Source organism: Bubalus bubalis, chromosome 21 (genome assembly GCF_019923935.1).
Source record: "Bubalus bubalis isolate 160015118507 breed Murrah chromosome 21, NDDB_SH_1, whole genome shotgun sequence".
NCBI lineage: Eukaryota > Metazoa > Chordata > Mammalia > Artiodactyla > Bovidae > Bubalus > Bubalus bubalis.
In genome coordinates, this window is record NC_059177.1 from 47,888,339 (window position 1) to 47,907,562 (window position 19,224).

Genomic DNA, 19,224 nt, shown 5'->3' on the forward strand with positions numbered 1-19,224 from the left:
TTTGGCTGTTATCAAGTAGGATGAATCTGGACATCTGAGAGAACAATAAAATTATATTCTGGTTATCCATTCCTGCCTAGGAAATTATTCATTGCAACAAAACATTTATTATCTCACAGTTTCTATGGGTTAGGAATCTGACACAACTTGGCTGGGACCTCAGCATCCAGGTCTCCGGTGAGGCCACATTTCAGGGTGTCAGCAGGGCTCTTGTCATCTCAAGGCCCAACTGGGGGAGGGTGCGCTTCCAAGTTTACTCAGATGTTTGTGGGCAAGAATTCATTTCCTTGTGGGCTGCGAGGCTGAGGGCCTCTGTTCCTTGCTGGCTGTCAGTTGGAGGCTTAGTTCAGTTTCTTCCCATTTGGGTTGCTTCATGGGGGCGCTCACAGCACAGCAGTTGGCTTCCATCAGAGCCAACAACTGTGAGAGGAAGAGATTGAGCAAGATGCAAGTGCCCATGTTTAGTAACCTAACTCTAAAGTGTTCCTGCCCCTTACTTTTAAAAATTGAAAGATATTTATATACCATAAAATATCCTCCTTTAAAGTACAGTTGACCCTTGAACAGTGCGAATTTAAACTGTATGGGTCTACTTATACATGGTTTTTTCAATAAATATATACATCAGTACTGCATGAGCCCTGGTTGGTTGAATCTGTGGGTGAAGAAATGCACCTGCAGAGACTGGAATGTAAATTTATACATGGATCTTTGAGTGCATGGGGGTTGGCACCCTAACCCCTGCATTGTTCAAAGGTCACCTGTTTTTAAAACCTAGTTCTGTGTATACTTAAGTAGCAAATACTAGAAATAAGTATTTATAGGTCTTTATACAGAAACCCAAAATAATATTTTTATGCCTCCCTAGGCCAGCTAGCTTCATTTTATATCCAGAGGATATAAAATTGTATAGCTGCTTTGGATAACAGCCTGGCAGATCCTCAGAGTATTAAATATAGTTATATACTCATGAGAAATGAAAACATATATCCACAGAAAAACTTGTACACAAATGTTCATGCTGGAAACAGTCCAAATGTCCATCAGCTGATGCATGGATAAACAAATGTTATATCTCCATACTGTGGAGTAATCTGAAATATAAAGGAATGAGGTATTAATACACACCAGAACGTGGATGAAGTCTGAGAACATTATGCTAAGTAAAAGCCAGTCACAAAAGAGCACATGTTGCATGATTCTATTTATAGGAATAGGCAAATCTAGAGAGAGGAAAAGTAGATTGGTAGTTGCCTAGGGCTCAGTGGTGGTAAATAAAGAGGTGATTGCTATGGGGTACCAGGTTTCTTTTTGAGATAATAAAAATATTCTCAAATCGACTGTGGTAATCATTGCCCAACTCTCTGAATATACCAAAGACCAGTGAACTGTGTGTGGTTGTCCCTCGGTATACACAGGGGATTGGTCCCGGGATCTGCCGTGGATACCAAGATCTGTAGCTGCACATGTCCCATAGTTGGCCCTCTGTCTCTGCAGTTTTGCGTCTGAGGAACCGGCCAACCTCAGATGGTGCAGTACTACAGTAATTACTGTTGAAAAAGTCCCTGTATAAGGAGACCCGTGCAGTTCAAACTCATGTTGTTCAAGGGTCAGCTGTAAGCGAATATTAGCTTAATGCATATGTAACTTTCCTTTGTCTTTTTATTTTTCTTGACATTTATTTATGGATTTTTTTTCTTTGTACAGTACACAAACAGAGGAAAATTGCAGTGGTTCAACCAGAAAAACAGTAAGTAATAAAAAGTATGTTAAATAGAAGAAGGAAACATAAAAGTGTTTCTGTTCTTCATCTGTTAAAAAAAAATGAGTACAGCTCTTCCTCAGCTTACACTGGGATCATGTCCCAAAAAAGGTAATGTGTAAGTTGAAAATATCGTAAGTTGAAAAATGCATTTTACATCCTTGACCTACCAAACATTGTAGCTTTGCCTAACTTAAACATGCTCAGGACACTTATATTAGCCTCCAGGGTGGAAGAATCATTCACCACAAGGAACACCCAACTAATATATTGACTGCTCTACTGAAAGCAAAGAACAGAATTGTTTTAAATGTATTGATTGTTTACCTTGTGATCTCCTGGCTGCCGGTTTGCTGCCCAGGATCGTGGATCATCCCGCATAACATTAGCCAGGGAAAAGATCAAAAGTCAAAACGTCAGTTTTGATCAAAGTCAGTTTCTGCTGAATGCATATGGCTCTTGCACCTTCATTAAGTTGAAATATCATAAAGTGAAACCACTGTCAAGCAGAGATCATTTGCAGTTTACTTGTGTTTTGAGAGTCCCACAAGGCAGTCTGTAGTTTACTGCTCACATAAATGCAAGTTCGTTTGAACGTGCAGTATCACAGCACTGTCTACATACTGTTGTTTTCCCCTTAGAACATATAAATAGCTTTTAAAACAATTGCTTTTTTTAAAAAAAGTATGATCAAGGAAGCACTTTTTGCTACAGATTTTGCAGTCTGCCACATTTGCTTTCTTCTTAGATTTGAAGGAAAGTAATCCTCACATTTTACTGACCTTAAGGACTATCTCATTATATTTTGTTGCTTTTTCTTGATGCAGAATACCATCCTCAAGGACTGTCCATGAGGGTCTGAAGAATCAGGAGCTGAGCTCCACAGACTCAGGTATAAGTTCAGACAGTCTTAGGAAAAGATGACCTTTAATTTCCTGTAGTGGACTTTATCTAAAAATAACTTAAATTTATTGGAGTAGCTTCATAGAGGGATCTCTTAATTGTGATTTTAAAGAGTTACAACTGTCTTAAGATATATTCAGTTTACTAATTATCTTTAGGCTAGTATTTCTGTGTGTTTATAATATTTTAGCTATTATTTACTGATCACTTGGCAGTGTTAAAGGCTCTGGAGGTCAATATATTATCCCTGAGTTTCATAAAGAACCTGAGGCTCTCCAGGTTGTGCTCTTTTTTTAAACTGGGTGGTTGAAAGATAGATGTTTATTTTTCTTTAAAACCTTTCTATGATATACACACTATATTTTGTCTATATTTTGCAAAAACAGACAGACAGACAGCAACACTGAAAAACATCCTGTAGGCAATACCTGTTAAATGAGACAGGGCTCCTTGTTGGAGGCCAAGCTGTTGACCAGGACTCCTTGGCTCCCTCTTGCTGGTTGTATGACACGTAGCATCTTGGCTCTGTGTTTTAGCACACCTTAGGCTTTTGGGTGGTATTCAGTGAATGCCTTGGAAAGAAACCAAAGCACAGAGAGGTCACACAGCTTATAGTAAAAGGGTGAGAAAGGGAACTCATATTTCTCAAGTTCAAAACTTGCACTTTTGTCTTTTCTACCCACTGCCTTTTTGTAACATCATGGAGGATCAGGGCTGTGCGTTTCTTTATTTTTGTTGTATTACTGACCATTCTAATGCCCACTAAAACCACAGAATTAAGATATTAATATCTCATGTGATCATAGCCAAAGTCTTTTTGCTTTGGGTTTTGTTGTAGGTCAAGTTACCTTTGAAGCAGAGCCTGAGATTGATATTTGCATGTAGGAGTTTCAGGGGAGTGCTTTTGGGAACACTTCTGGGAAGACTTGAAGGACACAGGACTGGGCTGAGGGAGAAGTTGAGTCACAGTGCAGTTATAATAGAATGCCTTTCCAGCCCCACAGGGAGCCCTGGAGCTGGTGGAGCCGCTGAGTGTTGCTAGCAGAGGTGTGGTGGCCATACCCTAGTGTTCCCTCAGTGGTCAGCTATGGAAGTGAGCTCTTCCTCCCTTCCCACCTCACAGAGGGTGGGGCCTTGGGCCAGGTAGCTCTCTCCTCCTGAGGGGCAGTTCTAGACTGAGGGTGATTCCAGGATAGACTCACAACTCAGAGCTGTAAACTGCCAGCATTTCCAGGAGCAGGGTGCATCCCCAGAGGGGACCTGGGTGACAGAGATCAAATGGAAAAGTGGGCCCCTACATGTGCTAAGACTGGGTTCTTGGGAATTTCCTGGTGGTCCAGTGGATAGGACTCCATGCTTTCACTACTGTGGCCCCAGGTTCAATCCCTGGTTGAGAAACGAAGAATCCTGCAAATCATGCAGCGTGGCCTATGAATAAATTAAATAAATAAATAAATAAATAAAAGACTGTGTTCTTAATTAAAGTGTGAACACTATGTCCTGCTGGGTGCTGTCGGCACTGGGCAAGGGACTTTCCTAGTGGTCCAGTGGCTAAGACTCTGGGCTCCCAATGCAAGGGGCCTGGGTTCAATCCCTGGTCAGCGAACTAGATCCCACATGGTGCAACTAGGAGTTCACATGTGCAACTTAAAAGAGATCCTGCATTCTGCAACAAAGATGCAGAGCAGCCATATAAACAAATATTTTTAAAAAACTGGACAGTTTACATACACTTTTCCTTTGGGTTAACAAGGCTGTCATCAGAAGAGCTTCTCTTTGCGTTGTCTGAAAGTAGATGTTATAGTGTTTTTGAATTTTTTTTTATATTTAGTAGCTGAATTGCCAACTACTCAATATGAGGGGTTAAAAAAACATATTGGAGTACAGTATTCATACAAAAAATAGTTGAACAGAGGGTTCTCTAGGCCCAGTTACACCCCACAATACCTGAAGAATTTAGAGATGGGGTTGCAGCATGCTTTTAGCCCTCTGAAGAATCCCAGTGATGGGAGGGCTCCTGCATCATCAGAGGCTGCCAGTGTACTGGTGCTAAGTCACTTCAGTCGTGTCCGACTCTGTGTGACCCCATAGACGGCAGCCCACCAGGCTCCCCCATCCCTGGGATAGTTCAGTGGTTTTAAGGGACAAACCGTAGTTCTGGATATTCACCATCACTGTTTAGAAATATTCTAGAACTGATTGTTGAGTAGTTGGTTTTCAGAAATTATCATGAGTTCTCAAAGTAAATCCTCCACTTCCTGTAGTGATAGAAGCACGGGGCTCTGGAACTATATTGCACTAACCAGGAGTTAATCTGCAGTAAATCAGGATATTCAATTTCAGCAGAGTGATAGCCCTATAATAGACTTTTTGTTAAGTATAAGGTATTTCACACTCAGACTGCATGTTAAGCTTCAAAATAAGTCCTAACTTTATATAATAGTGGATATACTGGTTTTTTCTTCAGTAATCTTGCTTTAGAAGCGTAGGGCAGGATTCTGTTCTGAATATTTGTTTTTCTTCATTTCTCAGTTATGATTAATGGAAAATATTGCTGTCCAAAGATATACTTCAACCACCGTTGCTTCTCAGGGCCATATCTTAACAAAGGAAGGATCGCTGAGCTGCCTCAGTGTGTGGGACCTGGGAACTGTGTCCTGGTCCTCAGAGAGGTAAGGTTCCTGCCTAGAGTATAAGAACTTAAGAAATTTCACAGCTGTCTCATAGACTCATTTAGACAAGGATCAGCATGCCATACATGTGACACCTTCAGGTTTTATCAAAAGTGACTCACATTTCTCGTGTCTTGAACAATGAACCAGGCATGTGAATATTTTTTGCTCCATAGGGAACATTCAGTTGAGCAGTTCTTCACGTGGCAGTTCATCTCTGTCACTGTAGAAAAGTCTTCTGTTAGAGCCCACATGGTCCTCATGCGTGACCATGAGAGGTGTCTAAGCCTGAGAGGCTGTGTGGCGTTAACCTGGGACCATGACAGAGTTACATACATACCTGCTGGGCTTGTGCTTCCCCACCAGCGTGCCACACTCCGGGCAACAGATGTGAGGTTATCAAACCTTTCAGGCCTTAGGGTGGCGAGGCTGCGTCTGGAGAGGCTGAAGCTTCTGTGTGTCTTATGACTGGTAAAGGATTGGGAAGCATATGCTAAGAGTAATTCTTGGTTTGTTGCGCCTATTCTTTTCTGACCATAATGTTTAGAATATTTAAGAGGGTCTCATTACTGTCTTATTTGCAACTGTGGTCAACTGTCATATCTTCAGTATTATTATTTTGTTAATGCTTATTAATTAATATGACTAGACTTAATCACCTAGGTGACATTCTAGGGGATAGGAAGGTTCTAATGGTCTGCTTTGCTTTTTCCCAACCCAAATTTCTGCCTTAAAAATGGAGCACAGGTCCTCACTTTACTGATCAATGCAGCCTATAAACCCAGCCGTGTCCTTCGGGAGCTGCAGCTGGACAAAGACTCTGTGTGGCATGGATGTGGGGAGGTCCTCAAGGCCAAGTGAGTAGGCGCCTCCGCCCTTTTTTCTCACTCATCCTTAACGGGTGCTTCCGCGGAAAAGGTTAGGGTGCTTCTGTTCCCTGGGGCAGTCCTTCCTCAGCTCTGTGGTAAAGGACCAGCTTTGTTTTCTTTGTTTAAGTTGACATCCTATTGTGAGCCAATCCTATTATAAAATATAGTAAAAATGAGTTACAGGAAATACAGAATTTAGAAGATATAAAATGCAAGAACAGCTTTTTTGTTATCAGATTTAAGAGCCATAAAATTACTTTGGCAAGTTACTGTGAAAGTTTGTAAACATTTGCTTTTGTTTTCTGACCTGATCTTGTCATGGATGGGGGGGTAGGGCAGTTGGCTGGTTTTATTGGTCTGTGGCTCATACCCGTGTATCACTGCTTCAGGATCAAGGAAGACTCAGTAAGAGTCACTGTTTTTTTAGTAGTTAGTGTAGAAGTTATTATTTGAAGACCTGAAACTTAGAAACAGAAAGCAGGAACTTTATTTTGCTAATTTAAAAAACTAGCTTTTAGCTGTCACAGCTTACTAGATTATAAATTTGATTTAAGTACAATATAAATTTCTCATTGTTTTCAGAATCCTCAAGCTGTAAGGGACATATAATACTCTAAGAAGCAAAAATATTTTTCAGGTCTGTTAATATACTTGGTTTTTCTCTGTGGAATCACTTGCCCAATATATTTGGTGTCTGATGTGTTCCAATGGCAGATACAAAGGAAAGAGCTATCGAGCTACTGTCGAGATAGTGAAAACAGCAGATCGGGTGACTGAATTCTGCCGGCAAACCTGTATCAAACTGGAGTGCTGTCCTAACCTCTTCGGTCCACGAATGGTTCTGGATAAGTGTTCTGAGAACTGTTCTGTTCTTACAAAGACTAAATATAGTGAGTCAACTTTTTCAAATTTGTTCACTAATAGCAGCTGACCATACCTCATCTCCTGCAAACTTTAAATTTTGCAGATATTCAGATATAGCTGAGGGACACAAACTTCCTGTATAAAGGGCCAGATAATATTTTAGGCTATATTTTGCATATTTTAATATGATTAGACTTAAATCACCTAGGTGACATTCTAGGGGATAGCAAGGTTCTAATGTTCTACTTGTCTCCTTCCCAACCCAAATTTCTGCTTTAAAAATGGAGCTCAGGTCCTCACTTTACTGATCAACACAGCTTATAAACGCAGTCATGTCCTTCGGGAGCTGCAGCTGGACAAAGACTCTGTGTGGCATGGATGTGGGGAAGAATATGCTTTTGCATATTCTTTTTCTGTTTTATTTTCATTTTTTAAAAGAACACTTTTAAAAATGTAAACCAAAACAGGCCATGGCCACATGTGGACTATGGGCCCTAGTTTGCCAACTTTTATGTACAAACGGTGTATAAGTTAGCGTTTGCCTTTAATAGGATATATGATCCGTTTTTACAGTCTGCAGCTATTTATGTGTCCACTGTGTGCCACTACTGTTCTAGCACTGGGATACAAATGTAAAGAAAACAATTCCTTCTCATTGAGTTTACATCTTAATGTGGGAGACAGATAGTAAACAAGTGAAAACACAGAAGTACTATGGAGAAAAATGAAGCAAAGTAGGAGAGTGAGGAAGGCCAACAGTTGGGATGTTGTTCATACAGGTGGCCAAGGAAGACTTCCTGGCAGGTAACAACCTGAAGGAAGCAGCCAGCCATGCAGACTTCGAGGGAAGAGGCAGGAGCGTGTTGTAACAATACCTGCTACCTCTCATTGCTTATCTTTTCCCTTGTGAAGCTGCAAAAAGAAAAAATCACACAGAATGAAAATTTTAAAATATTGATTTATTTTGCTGCACGGGATCTTAGCTGTGGCACACAGGATCTTTAGTTGTAGCATGCGGGATCTAGTTTTCTGACCAGGGATCGAACCCAGGCCCCCTGCATTGGGAGCTCTGAGTCTTAGCCACTGGACCACCAGCTGCCGCTGCTGCTGCTGCTGCTAAGTCACTTCAGTCGTGTCCGACTCTGTGCGACCCCATAGACCACCAGGAGGTCCCCAAAATGAAGATCTTAATTTGGAGTCTTGTCAAGGCATTGTACCCAGAGACAAAATTCTGATCCTACTTTTCCTTAAATCCTACAAGCCCTGGTATACTTAGGAGAATTAATATAGAGGTGGATTTTACCCTGTTAAACTTGAAGATTTCTCTTAAGGCACTCTAATTTTGTGCGTCTTTAATTTTACATGTGGGCAAATCACCTAAGGATCTTGGTGAAGTGGAGATTCTGATTCTTCAGGGTGTATCTGGGGCCTAAGTGTCTGCATTTCCAACAAGATCCCAGATGCTGGTGATGCCGCTTATCCAAGGTCCATATTTAGCATGACAGGTTTTCTAATCAGTATATGAATCACAAAATCATATGAGAGTCTCACCTTCTTGTTTCCACTTACATTTATTGGAATGTAAACTTCTTAAGAGCAGGGTTTGTCTAGCTTATTACTATTGTGTCAGATTCAGTACTTAGTTAGGCAGGTTGCAATGATTAGGAGCTAAGTGAAATGTACTGTTCATATAAGCACATGTTTTAAGTACACCAATTTGAGCCTTCGGTATTATTTGGATTATGTTACACTTTTTGTCTGAATTTATTTTTCACAATGAGATAATTGAAATTAGCCTAGATTTTAGGAGTCCTTATAATTTTTTCCAATTAGTAATTTAAGTAATAGCAAATGGATTTATATTCTTTAGTATTCATTTAAAAAAATTACATTATATTTTGATATTACTTTATATAGCTCAGAGTTAAACTATATATGTGTTATTTTTTGAAGTATTTTTACATTCTATAATTTATATGAAAATACAGAGGACCTAAAAATAGTCATAACAATTCTGACAAGAATAAAGTTGGAGGACTTATTCTGACTTCAAGTTTTACCATAAACTATAGAAATCAAGAGTGTAGTATTGATGAAAGCATAGTCAAATCGAGTGATGGGACAGAATAGAGGGTCCAGAAAGAGAGACAAACATGTAGCTACAAGATTTTCAACAAAAATGACTAATGGGAAAGGAATTTCTTTCAACAAATGGCACTGGTACAATTGGACATCTAAATTGAAAAGGCAAAAACAAAACTCCTTAGCTCCACCTCACTATAGACAAAAATTAATTCAAGGTATGTCATAGACCTCTTGTAAAACTAAAACTATAAAGCTTCTAAAAAAAAAAAAAAATAAAAAATAAAGCTTCTAGAAGAAAACAAGAAAAGTACTTCAAGATTTTGAGCTAGGTAAAAGTTGCTTAGAGAGGACACAGAATTCACTAACTAACCTGAAGGAAAAACTAATACATTCAACACTACAAAGTTAAAACTTTTGCTCTTTTAATGATAGTGTTTATAAAAAGGAAAAGACAGTGCACAGTCTTGGAGAAAAACTCTCATTTATTTGTTTGTTTTGGCATCCCTGAATGGCGCAGAGGAGAAAAGGTTCTTAGTAGGCACATCCAACAAAGAACTTGTCTCCAGAATATATTAAAAACTCACAACTCACTAAAAAGAGAAGTTTTGAAACTGGAGAAAGCTGGTAGTTGTACAACATTGTGACTACATTAATAGGACTCAATTGTACGTATTTATATGTTTAGTTGTCATGTGATTTATCTCAATTTAAAAATAAATAAGGAATTAATCTGAAATTAGTGGTGGTGGATTTATCTGTGTCTAAAAACCACTGAATATGTACACTTACAAATGGTGGGTTTTATGTTATGTGAATTACATCTCAATTTTAAAAAATGAAATAAGCAGAGAAAACTGTTTTTTAAAAAGTGAATAAAAAACTTGAATAGGCATTTCACCAAAAAAGTGGCCAAAAGCACATGAAAATGTGCCCAGTAGCATTAGCTGTCAGGGAAATGCAGGTTTAAACTATGATGAGAAATTACTATGTATCCACTAGATTGGCTGAAATGAAAAAAGACTGACAGTCCCACACATTGGCAGCAGTGAACTGAGCAGCAGCAGTGAACCAAGCAGCTCGATCCCTCGAACGTTGCTGGTAGGAGTGTAAAATTATATAACCCTCTTGGAAAACTTGGCAGTTTCTTCTATGTCTACCATATGATCCAGCAATTCCATTCCTAGGTATTGACCCAAGGAAAATGAAAACCTGCCCACTAAAAGCCTTGTACAAGAATGTTCACTGCAATCTAATAATTGCCAAAACTTGGAAACAGCCAGGTGCCTGTCGGCAGGAGAATAGATAAGCCAGTACATTCACACAATAGCATGCTATTCATCAATATGAAGAAATGAACGTCTCACACATACAACATAAATGCAACTCAAAAACATTCTGCTGAGTGAAAAGGAGCCTTGTTGGAAAAAGTACTTACTGAATGATTCCTTAGATGAGGCAAAACTAACCTATAGTGAGGGAAATTAGAATAATGGTTACTTCTGGTGAGGGGGACTGATGAGGGAGTGACACTGGGAACTTTCTCCATTGATGGGGATATTTTATATCTTGATAGGATTACCTAGGTTTATGCATTTGACAGTTACTAATTGAACTATACATTCAGAATCTACACAGTTAAGATTATCCCATTATATGGAATTGAACCTTAAATACTCTGTATCCATTTTGTGCTATGATAGTAGAATCTCTTGTGGTTTGAGGTACACAAAAATAATGAAACTACTTCATTTTTCTTTGTCATACACATTTAGCACACTACTACGGAAAGAAGAAAAATAAAAGAATTGGGAGACCACCTGGTGGGCATAGTAACTTAGCGTGTGCCCTGAAAAAAGCGAGTAAGAGGAGAAAGAGGCGAAAAAATGTTTTTGTTCATAAGAAGAAGCGCTCCTCTGCGTCTGTTGATAATACACCAGTAGGCTCTCCCCAGGTACGAGATCTGTGATATACCAGTAATGTCTTTAAGCCAAGAGATCCCTGCTTTACAGTTCAAACAGAAAGAATATTTGCAGGTCTTTTTTAAATTCGAATCTCTAGCCAAGGAAGATGGTTTTGTGGTCCAAGAACTGATTTGTCTGGAATTTCAGTGACACGTCTTCCCTTGTCCTCTAGGGAAGTGGGGGTGAAGATGAGGAGGACCCAGATGAAGGGGATGATGATTCCCTAAGTGAAGGCAGTACATCTGAGCAGCAGGATGAGCTCCAGGAAGAGTCAGAAATGTCAGAAAAAAAGTCATGCTCCTCCTCCCCCACCCAAAGTGAGATATCCACATCACTGCCTCCAGACAGACAGAGAAGAAAAAGAGAACTTCGCACTTTTTCATTTTCTGATGATGAGAATAAACCTCCTTCACCAAAGGTACCCATTTTAAAACTACAGTGTTCTTTTTTCTCTCTCAACAATTACCCTTGACAATCTAATGGTGAATGATATTGGCATTATACTTATTTCAATATGGAGTCAGTTGAATTTCCTGAGTCTCTTTTTAAAAGATCCCAAATTCAGATTTACTTGCATTTCAAGGATTATTTGGAGGTCAAATAATAATAATCCTTATCAGGAGGAAAGTCCTTCAGAATGACAGCTTATTTTAAGTTACAGAAGTTTCATTGGTAGTTTATTAGCAGTCTATTAGTCATTTAGTTTAGGGAAAACTGTCTTTTTGATACATTTTAGGATATATATGGTTTTATAGAAATAAAGTATTTATCTTTTTGGCTCCTGTTAAACCATTTTGTTGGTAGATTCGTGTATGCATATTATATAACACATACGCACATTATGAGAATGGAAGTTGTTAGTGTTTTAAACTTGGATTGCTTGTAAAATATAGTCTTTGAACAGAAGTGGTTAAAAATGATTTCTCCTGATAATTTAGTTAAGCCTTCTCTTATTGGAAATACCAGCCCATTCACTTCTGCACCCTGACAGACTGTGAGCTAAAATAAACCAAGGAACAAATGGAAGATTTTAAAACTATTTTCCACTGTTAAATTATCCACATTATTTGTATTGAAACTTTGAGATACATTCTTGTCCATTGATAGTTCTTATTACAAAAGACAAATAGTTTCTCAGTGCCTAATGTGTGTGGACCTTTGCATATTTGCTGGGAGAAATCATGTCCTAAAAGCACTTTGAATTCTGCCTTTTAAAGGGCTATGACTTTCTGTAGAGACTTTCTTAGAATGAAGTAGCTCTAATACCATTTGTTTTGCTTTTGTTGTGGGAAATGAAGGAAATAAGGATTGAAGTTGCTGAAAGGCTTCACCTGGACAGTAACCCCCTGAAGTGGAGTGTGGCGGACGTTGTGCGGTTCATCCGATCCACAGACTGTGCTCCGTTAGCAAGAATATTCCTAGACCAGGTATCACAGAGAACTTTAGTTTTTAGTAATGCGTCTCTTTAGCAAAGGACTGTGGATACAATAGCAATAGCAATTTATTTACAAGTCTTAGGAAAAATACTTCTATCCAAACATAAAAAATTATTTCCCTGTTTAGGAGTAGAAACATGATAAAAAGTTATTTATCTGACTTCCTTCACAGTTGAAGCAGATTGTTATTGCAGTCTTATTTTTCCTAAGAGTTTGTTTGCATCCTCCATTAAATAACTTAAAATCAAGCATGCTATACTTAATTATCCTCTTATGCCAAAATAACAATTTGCTTGTTTTAAAAAATAATTAACATCTATAATATGTTGGGATCTAACAGAATAGTCTGTGACCTTAAACAGTGAAATAAATTTTGTTTTGATAATTGAGGAGATTCACAACTGAACATCTTTGAAAATCTTCTCAGTTCAGTTCAGTTCAGTCGCTCAGTCGTGTCCGACTCTTTGCGACCCCATGAATCGCAGCACACCAGGCCTCCCTGTCCATCACCAACTCAGGAAAACATTGTAGTTTATAGGTAATATTTTCTTTCAGATTTAGGAAAGTTCCTCTAAAAAGATGATTCTTTTGACACATTTAGTTGTCAATTACAAGGCTAGTTATTTTACTGGATTTCTGCAGAACAGAATAGATTCTTACTTGTGGTAAAACTTTCATTATTCATTCTGAAGATTCATTAGTGTAGAGGACCATGCTGCTGCTGCTGCTAAGTCGCTTCAGTCGTGTCCGACTCTGTGTGACCCCATACACCGCAGCCCACCAGGCTCCCCGTCCCTGGGATTCTCCAGGCAAGAACACTGGAGTGGGTTGCCATTTCCTTCTCCAATGCATGAAAGTGAAAAGTGAAAGTGAAGTCGCTCAGTTGTGTCCGACTCTTAGCGACCTCATGGACTGCAGCCTACCAGGCTGCTCCGTCCATGGGATTTTCCAGGCAAGAGTACTGGAGTGGGTTGCCATTGCCTTCTCCAAGAGGACCATGAGAGGTATTTAAAAAGAAATAATGAAAAGCACAGGGACCCTGATTTTGACAAAACGAAGTGAACCAGGCTATCATGGTTGAGTTGCCATTCATGTGCACATCACAGATAATTTGTATTTTATGCTTTAACAGGAAATTGATGGGCAGGCCCTATTGCTCCTTACTCTTCCCACTGTTCAAGAGTGCATGGACTTAAAACTGGGCCCTGCTATCAAACTTTGCCATCACATAGAGAGGATCAAGTTCGCTTTTTATGAACAGTTTGCCAACTGAGAAGGACAACCAAAGTAGGCTGTATCTTTGAAGCACAAAATGCAGCAAATCCTTCGCCCTGCTCTACAAGTGGAGCTGAAATAGTCCCAGGGCTCTGGGCCTGCAGGTGTCGGCTTGCTCTCTTTGCACTTTCAGGGAAGGAGGACCCACGCTGAGGAAGCAAAAACTGCACAAAAGTGGCTCTCCCACCAGTGAAAATGTGGGCATCTCTTGTTCATCAGATTGCAATTTAAAAAAAAAGATTGTGAAGAAAAGACTCATATAAAGAAGAATAAGCATTTCCACTGGTGTGGCCTGGAAACGAAGAATAATCGAGGCTGCTGGCAAGCACCCTTTTGATTTTCTTTTTGTTCTCTCTGTTCCTTCCCATTGTAGATGGAACTTTGTTCTCTGCTTTCTCTTTCTTGGGAAGAGAGGACATAGCTTTAAGTCAGCACTGATTTGGGACTGTGCCTCAGGCACATCAGTGCTTCATTGTCATGTGTTTTAAAGCTTTTTTAAATTAAAACGGTTCATTTTGGGGATGATTATGTGGCTCTAGGGTTTTGAATGTACAGTCACACTTTGATCCATTTTAAAATCTATTCTTAGGAGTTCCTTTGTTTACTACCTCTGTTGATAATTGAGCTCGTAGCCCTGTCTGAGGTTTTTTTAAATGATGCCATTTCTACATGAACACTAAAACTATGACAGAAGTTGGGGGAAAAGACACTGTTTTCTTTCTTAAGAGTAATGTGTGGCACTCACACCAGTTCCTTAACTGACTGATCTAAGAACTCTACTGTCATCGTTTTCCATCCTAACCTCGGTTGGGCTGCCTGTTTCAAGTAATATCTCAAAGACTGTTGCTGTTTTAAGTTGAATTGCTCTCTCCCCACTAGTTCTCAGAGGGACTTCCATAGCTTTTATTTTGTATTTACTTTTCTCTACAGTTGTTTGTCCAACTTTCATTTTGAGAGTCCTTACTTTGGGTAAAAATCAGTAGGTGTTTCCTGGACCCACAGTAAAGCCCATTTCCCCATTTTTCTCAGTGTCTCTAGACAGATTGTATAGAAGCACAAAAGAGAAAATACGTTTTGGGGGAGGGGGGAAGTGATGCAGAACATCAAGTTTCTGTCACAGTATGTCCTTAGTGGCCGGATAAAGATTGAGAGATGGTTAAGGATTCTAGAAACATCTTTGACTAGTCACATTTACATTTTCTTTGATCGAACCTTTAAATTGAATGTATTCTACAGTCAGTTCCCACTCAAAAACTCAGTTTCCTTTTAACTGTTTCTTTTGACCCAGCTCAACTTGACATTAAACAGAAAAATTTTCACTTATGATTGCACTGGCTGTTGGCTGTTATAGAAGAATAGCATTTACTATACTGTTTCTGCCATGAGGAATGAGAAAAGATACATACATAGGTTGCTTCTTTTAAATGGTTTGCTTTGCTGAATGGTTTTTATTTTTTTTAATTATCCTAGTTACCTACAAATTTATAACCTAATCATTCCTCTAGAAGATTTGAAAATGTTTTAAAACTACAAACTGGGTAAATTCTAAACAGTTATACAAATATAAGGTAATTTTGTTACAAATTTAAACTGATTGTGCTTTTTTTTTTTCCTTTTCTTCCTGCTATTCCACCTTTTTTTTTTGGACCTTGGCAAACATTTTGTAGTCTGACTCTTCTCTTTATTGGATAATTTATGAACCACTTGAGTTCAAGCCCTTCAACCAAACCCTATATTAAAGCATCAACTCTTTGCTTAGATTACTACCAGCTATACCTGGAAAGAAGATTTAAGTAAAATTAATCTGTTTGAATGTATTGGGAGATCCAGTTTTTAAAGTTTTGATTGATTCTGTGCCACTGCAAGAGAAGCATATGTAGGATGCTTGGGAACAATTAGTCTTAAGTAGATCAAGTTTGGGGAGCAGGTATCTTGCATAATAATATTTTCTGAGAGCGTAGCAGTCAACACACTATGGCAAGGAGTTCCTTGAAGTAGATCAGTGGAATAGAAAAGTCTGGAATTGATTAACATTGTTGTCTTATTTAGGAAAGTGGTATTTATTTTCTAAGAGAGAATTTACCAAATGTAATGTAACAATGAATATATTATCTCTCTTTTGACCTCTTCAGAAACCATAGAATTTTAAAACACCTCCCTTCACAAGTGAGAGGGCAGAGCCCCTGAAAGATGAAATGCACGAACCTAAGTACAGTCTCTGATCAGAGTCAGACCCTAGCCAGCTTGTCTGTTTACACCATGATTAATCAAGCTCAGCTTCCTCCTAGAGAGAAGCTGACTTTAAACTGGACAAGTCAGTAGGGTTTTCGTTAATATTGTTTTGCATTCTCATACCAAGATAATAGTTTATCAGGCAACTACAGTAAAGAAGCATGATATACCCCCAGCCCCTCCTCCCAGATATCACATAAGAGAGGATAATTATTTGGGAATTTTAAAGTAGGAAAAGCTTCCCTGATAGCTCAGTTGGTAAAGAATCTGCCTGCAGTGCAGGAGACCCCGGTTCAACTCCTGTCGGGAGGATCCGCTGGAGAAGGGATAGGCTACCCACTCCAGTGTTCTTGGGCTTCCCTTGTGGCTCAGCTGGTAAAGAATCCGCCCGCAATGTGAGAGACCTGGGTTCGATCCCTGGGTTGAGAAGATCTCTTGGAGAAGGAAAAGGCAACCCACTCCAGTATTCTGGCCAGGGGAATTCCATGAACTGTATAGTCTGTGGGGTGGCAAAGAGTCGGACATGACTGAGTGACTTTCACTTCAAAGTATAAAAAGGGCTTTTAAAGTATAAACTCCATTTGCCTCAATGTTGCTGGGGCTGGACTGGACAGCAGCGATGGTCTGATTCTTTTGATTCTAAAACAGATGTTAAACCTGATAATAGCTCACCATGTTGGGTAAAATGTTTGTGTATTGCCCATAGGTATGTGAACTTTGTTTTTTAAAGATACCAACCTCTTAAATTTGTGAGAGGTACATTATGAGGGACTGCATTTATCTAAATTTCACCTTCAGCTGGCTCTATAGCCTCCCTAAAGTCAGAAAGTTTTCCAGCATCAATTTTTGATCCTGAGTTGACAAGCTTGGAAACAGGTGAATGGATTATATCATACTTCTGGACTTTGAAGTTGATTAACCAACATAGACCTCTTATTGTAGTGTCAGTGTGTTAGGGAAACCTTTTACCACCCGTGAAGATTTGCTATGACATTTTGACTTTATTTGGTGGGCTTCTGGGAACTCATGCTATTTTTTATTTGTAAACTGCCTACCTCCATCTCTCAGTTGAAGCAGAATTGAGGTGGCTAATGCAGGAAATGCGCTAATGGGGTGGGAGGACACTTTTGTCCTGTCTGCCTTTCTTTAGTGATGTAGGTGGCACCCAGCATACATGAGGTCAGAAAAAGGTAGTTACCAACCTCTGGAAGAGTTGGGCTTCTTGGGTAAATATTTATTGAATTATGATAGAGGCAGACATGGAATGCCAGTTCAGAACTTGACATTTATATATTTCTTCTCCTGAAAGCAAAATTATTCTCACTGTGAGAGAGAGGGCATTGGACCAAAGCTTCCTGAGGACTTGAATACATTTTATTTGTTCTCTTATCGCAATTGTCGCTAATACAACACCTGAATACAGAGTGAAAGCTTTAGGAGGGCTCAGGTTAGATAGTATTCATAACCATCCCCTCCCTCAAGCCAAAAAGTATCTCTGGGGCACACACACAACATCAGGGAACTGTAGGTGAGATTTAACTAAATGGGGACATTGGGAAGACTATCATAGGCACTTACATATACTTGGCACCTATCACCAAAGACTTTGCCGTAAGACACCGTGTGCTGGTTTGATTGATGCCCACAGATGCTCTGAGAGAGTTATTAGGAGCATAGCCTTGACAGTGGAAACACACACCAGGTTTGAACTTCAGTGGTGTATATTGGGGATTTTGTGTAGTTGTGTATGTACATGGAAGTTCAAAAGTGTTCAATGTTATCAGTTGGCCTTTTGAAGATGGAGAAGGCAGCACTAACAAATGAAGTATAAATCTTAATGGGGACTGTGTACCCCCTTTAAAAATTTGAATGTCTTTGGTCTTTGGGTCCAGTGTAAATAACCATGTATCATAGTCATGATGCTGGCTCAGAAACCCTGTAGGACAGAGGCTCCTGCAAAACAGAAGAGAAATCAATCACTTTCATGCAAGTGTAATTCTTCCTTGATTTTATTCACTTTGCAGTGTTTTGCTAGTGAATTTTTATGATTCTATCCCATTGTGTGAGGATGTGCATACTTTAGAAATTTGAATTTATCTAAATGAGCCTCCTATGGACTTGGAGTTTTGGAAGAAGAGTTCTAAAGTCCAGCGCAGTCCAGATGGATCTGGTTCCAAGCCTGCTTGCCTGGGATTTCCTCTGTACCTGTTTCAGGTTTCACAGGTAGTTCTGTTTCTAAGGGGAGCCTTAGGAGTGAAGGTATAGAAGCTGATGGGCCCTAAGTACACTGGAGGTCAATTTTCTTCATTCTTATGTTTCAGAAGTCTTAAGATTTTTGCAAGAACCAGCAAAACCAGGAGTAGGGGTTGGAGGAATGGAGAAGTAGGGCTTAAAACTCCATTCCATTTTGTCACTTCTGACTTGATGCACCATTTGGGTCTGTCCTGGTGCCAGGACCTATCACAAAGGACTGTCTTCAAAGGGAAACAAGCCACAGCCTTGTTGGACACGTCTTTAACTCCAGCAGCAAAACTGGGACCCAGAGCTCTCGGGAGGCAAAGGATGACACTCACTAGTGAAATGAAGCTTTAATACCATTTCTAATAGGTGTGCCTGTTCACAAGATGTGTGGGAACTCATTCCTAAGGGTTTTTACATGTTTTAGTTAATCTAACTATGCCTAGCTAGGAAGAATGGATATGGGCAAATAGTGTTGAAAGAATGAGGGTAGGCTCTTGGATGTGGGCAAATAGTATTGAAAGAATGAGGGTAGGCTTCTTGGGGCAAATCCAGTCACAAAGCAGATGACTGAGGAAGATAACAGAGTTAAGACATAGTTAAAACTGGGCAGTTCCTTAGCTTCTTTTGCAAGAAATCTCTAGGGAAGTGGACTTTGTTTCTCTTGAGATTTTAAAATGCTTGTTTATTTTCCTCCTCTTCTTCTTTTTTTTTTTTTTTTTTGGTTGAATACTCTCTGAAGACAATCAGAGGCCTGCCAGGGTGGGACTTCTGGCTGGTTCCAGCACTGTCAGGCCTCTTTCTAACACTAACTCATTGGAATTGATGCACTTTGTTTAATGGATATTGTCCTTTTTTTTTCTTTCTTCCTTTTTTTACACTGCTTCTTTGGAACAAAATGAAATGCATATTGCATTGTGTCCTTCC

General features: G+C 39.4%; 1 protein-coding gene across 12 annotated transcripts in view; it reads left to right on the plus strand.

Moving 5' to 3' along the window:
• The window catches only part of SFMBT1 (Scm like with four mbt domains 1), a 121,233-nt gene that overhangs the window by 101,082 nt on the left and 927 nt on the right, over positions 1 to 19,224 (plus strand). For 10 of the 12 annotated variants that reach the window (XM_006050251.3, XM_025272495.2, XM_025272502.2 and 7 more), the window contains 9 exons: positions 1,708 to 1,750; positions 2,590 to 2,654; positions 5,198 to 5,337; positions 6,085 to 6,194; positions 6,921 to 7,096; positions 10,928 to 11,106; positions 11,289 to 11,534; positions 12,415 to 12,543; positions 13,685 to 14,352. In XM_006050251.3, the coding sequence (XP_006050313.1) occupies positions 1,708 to 1,750; positions 2,590 to 2,654; positions 5,198 to 5,337; positions 6,085 to 6,194; positions 6,921 to 7,096; positions 10,928 to 11,106; positions 11,289 to 11,534; positions 12,415 to 12,543; positions 13,685 to 13,825 (1,229 nt within the window). In that variant the 3' untranslated portion in view covers positions 13,826 to 14,352. Of the gene's footprint in view, positions 1 to 1,707; positions 1,751 to 2,589; positions 2,655 to 5,197; positions 5,338 to 6,084; positions 6,195 to 6,920; positions 7,097 to 10,927; positions 11,107 to 11,288; positions 11,535 to 12,414; positions 12,544 to 13,684; positions 15,423 to 19,224 lie in introns of those variants that run through there. The other 2 variants (XM_044934205.2, XM_044934206.1) reach the window with 2 other exon arrangements.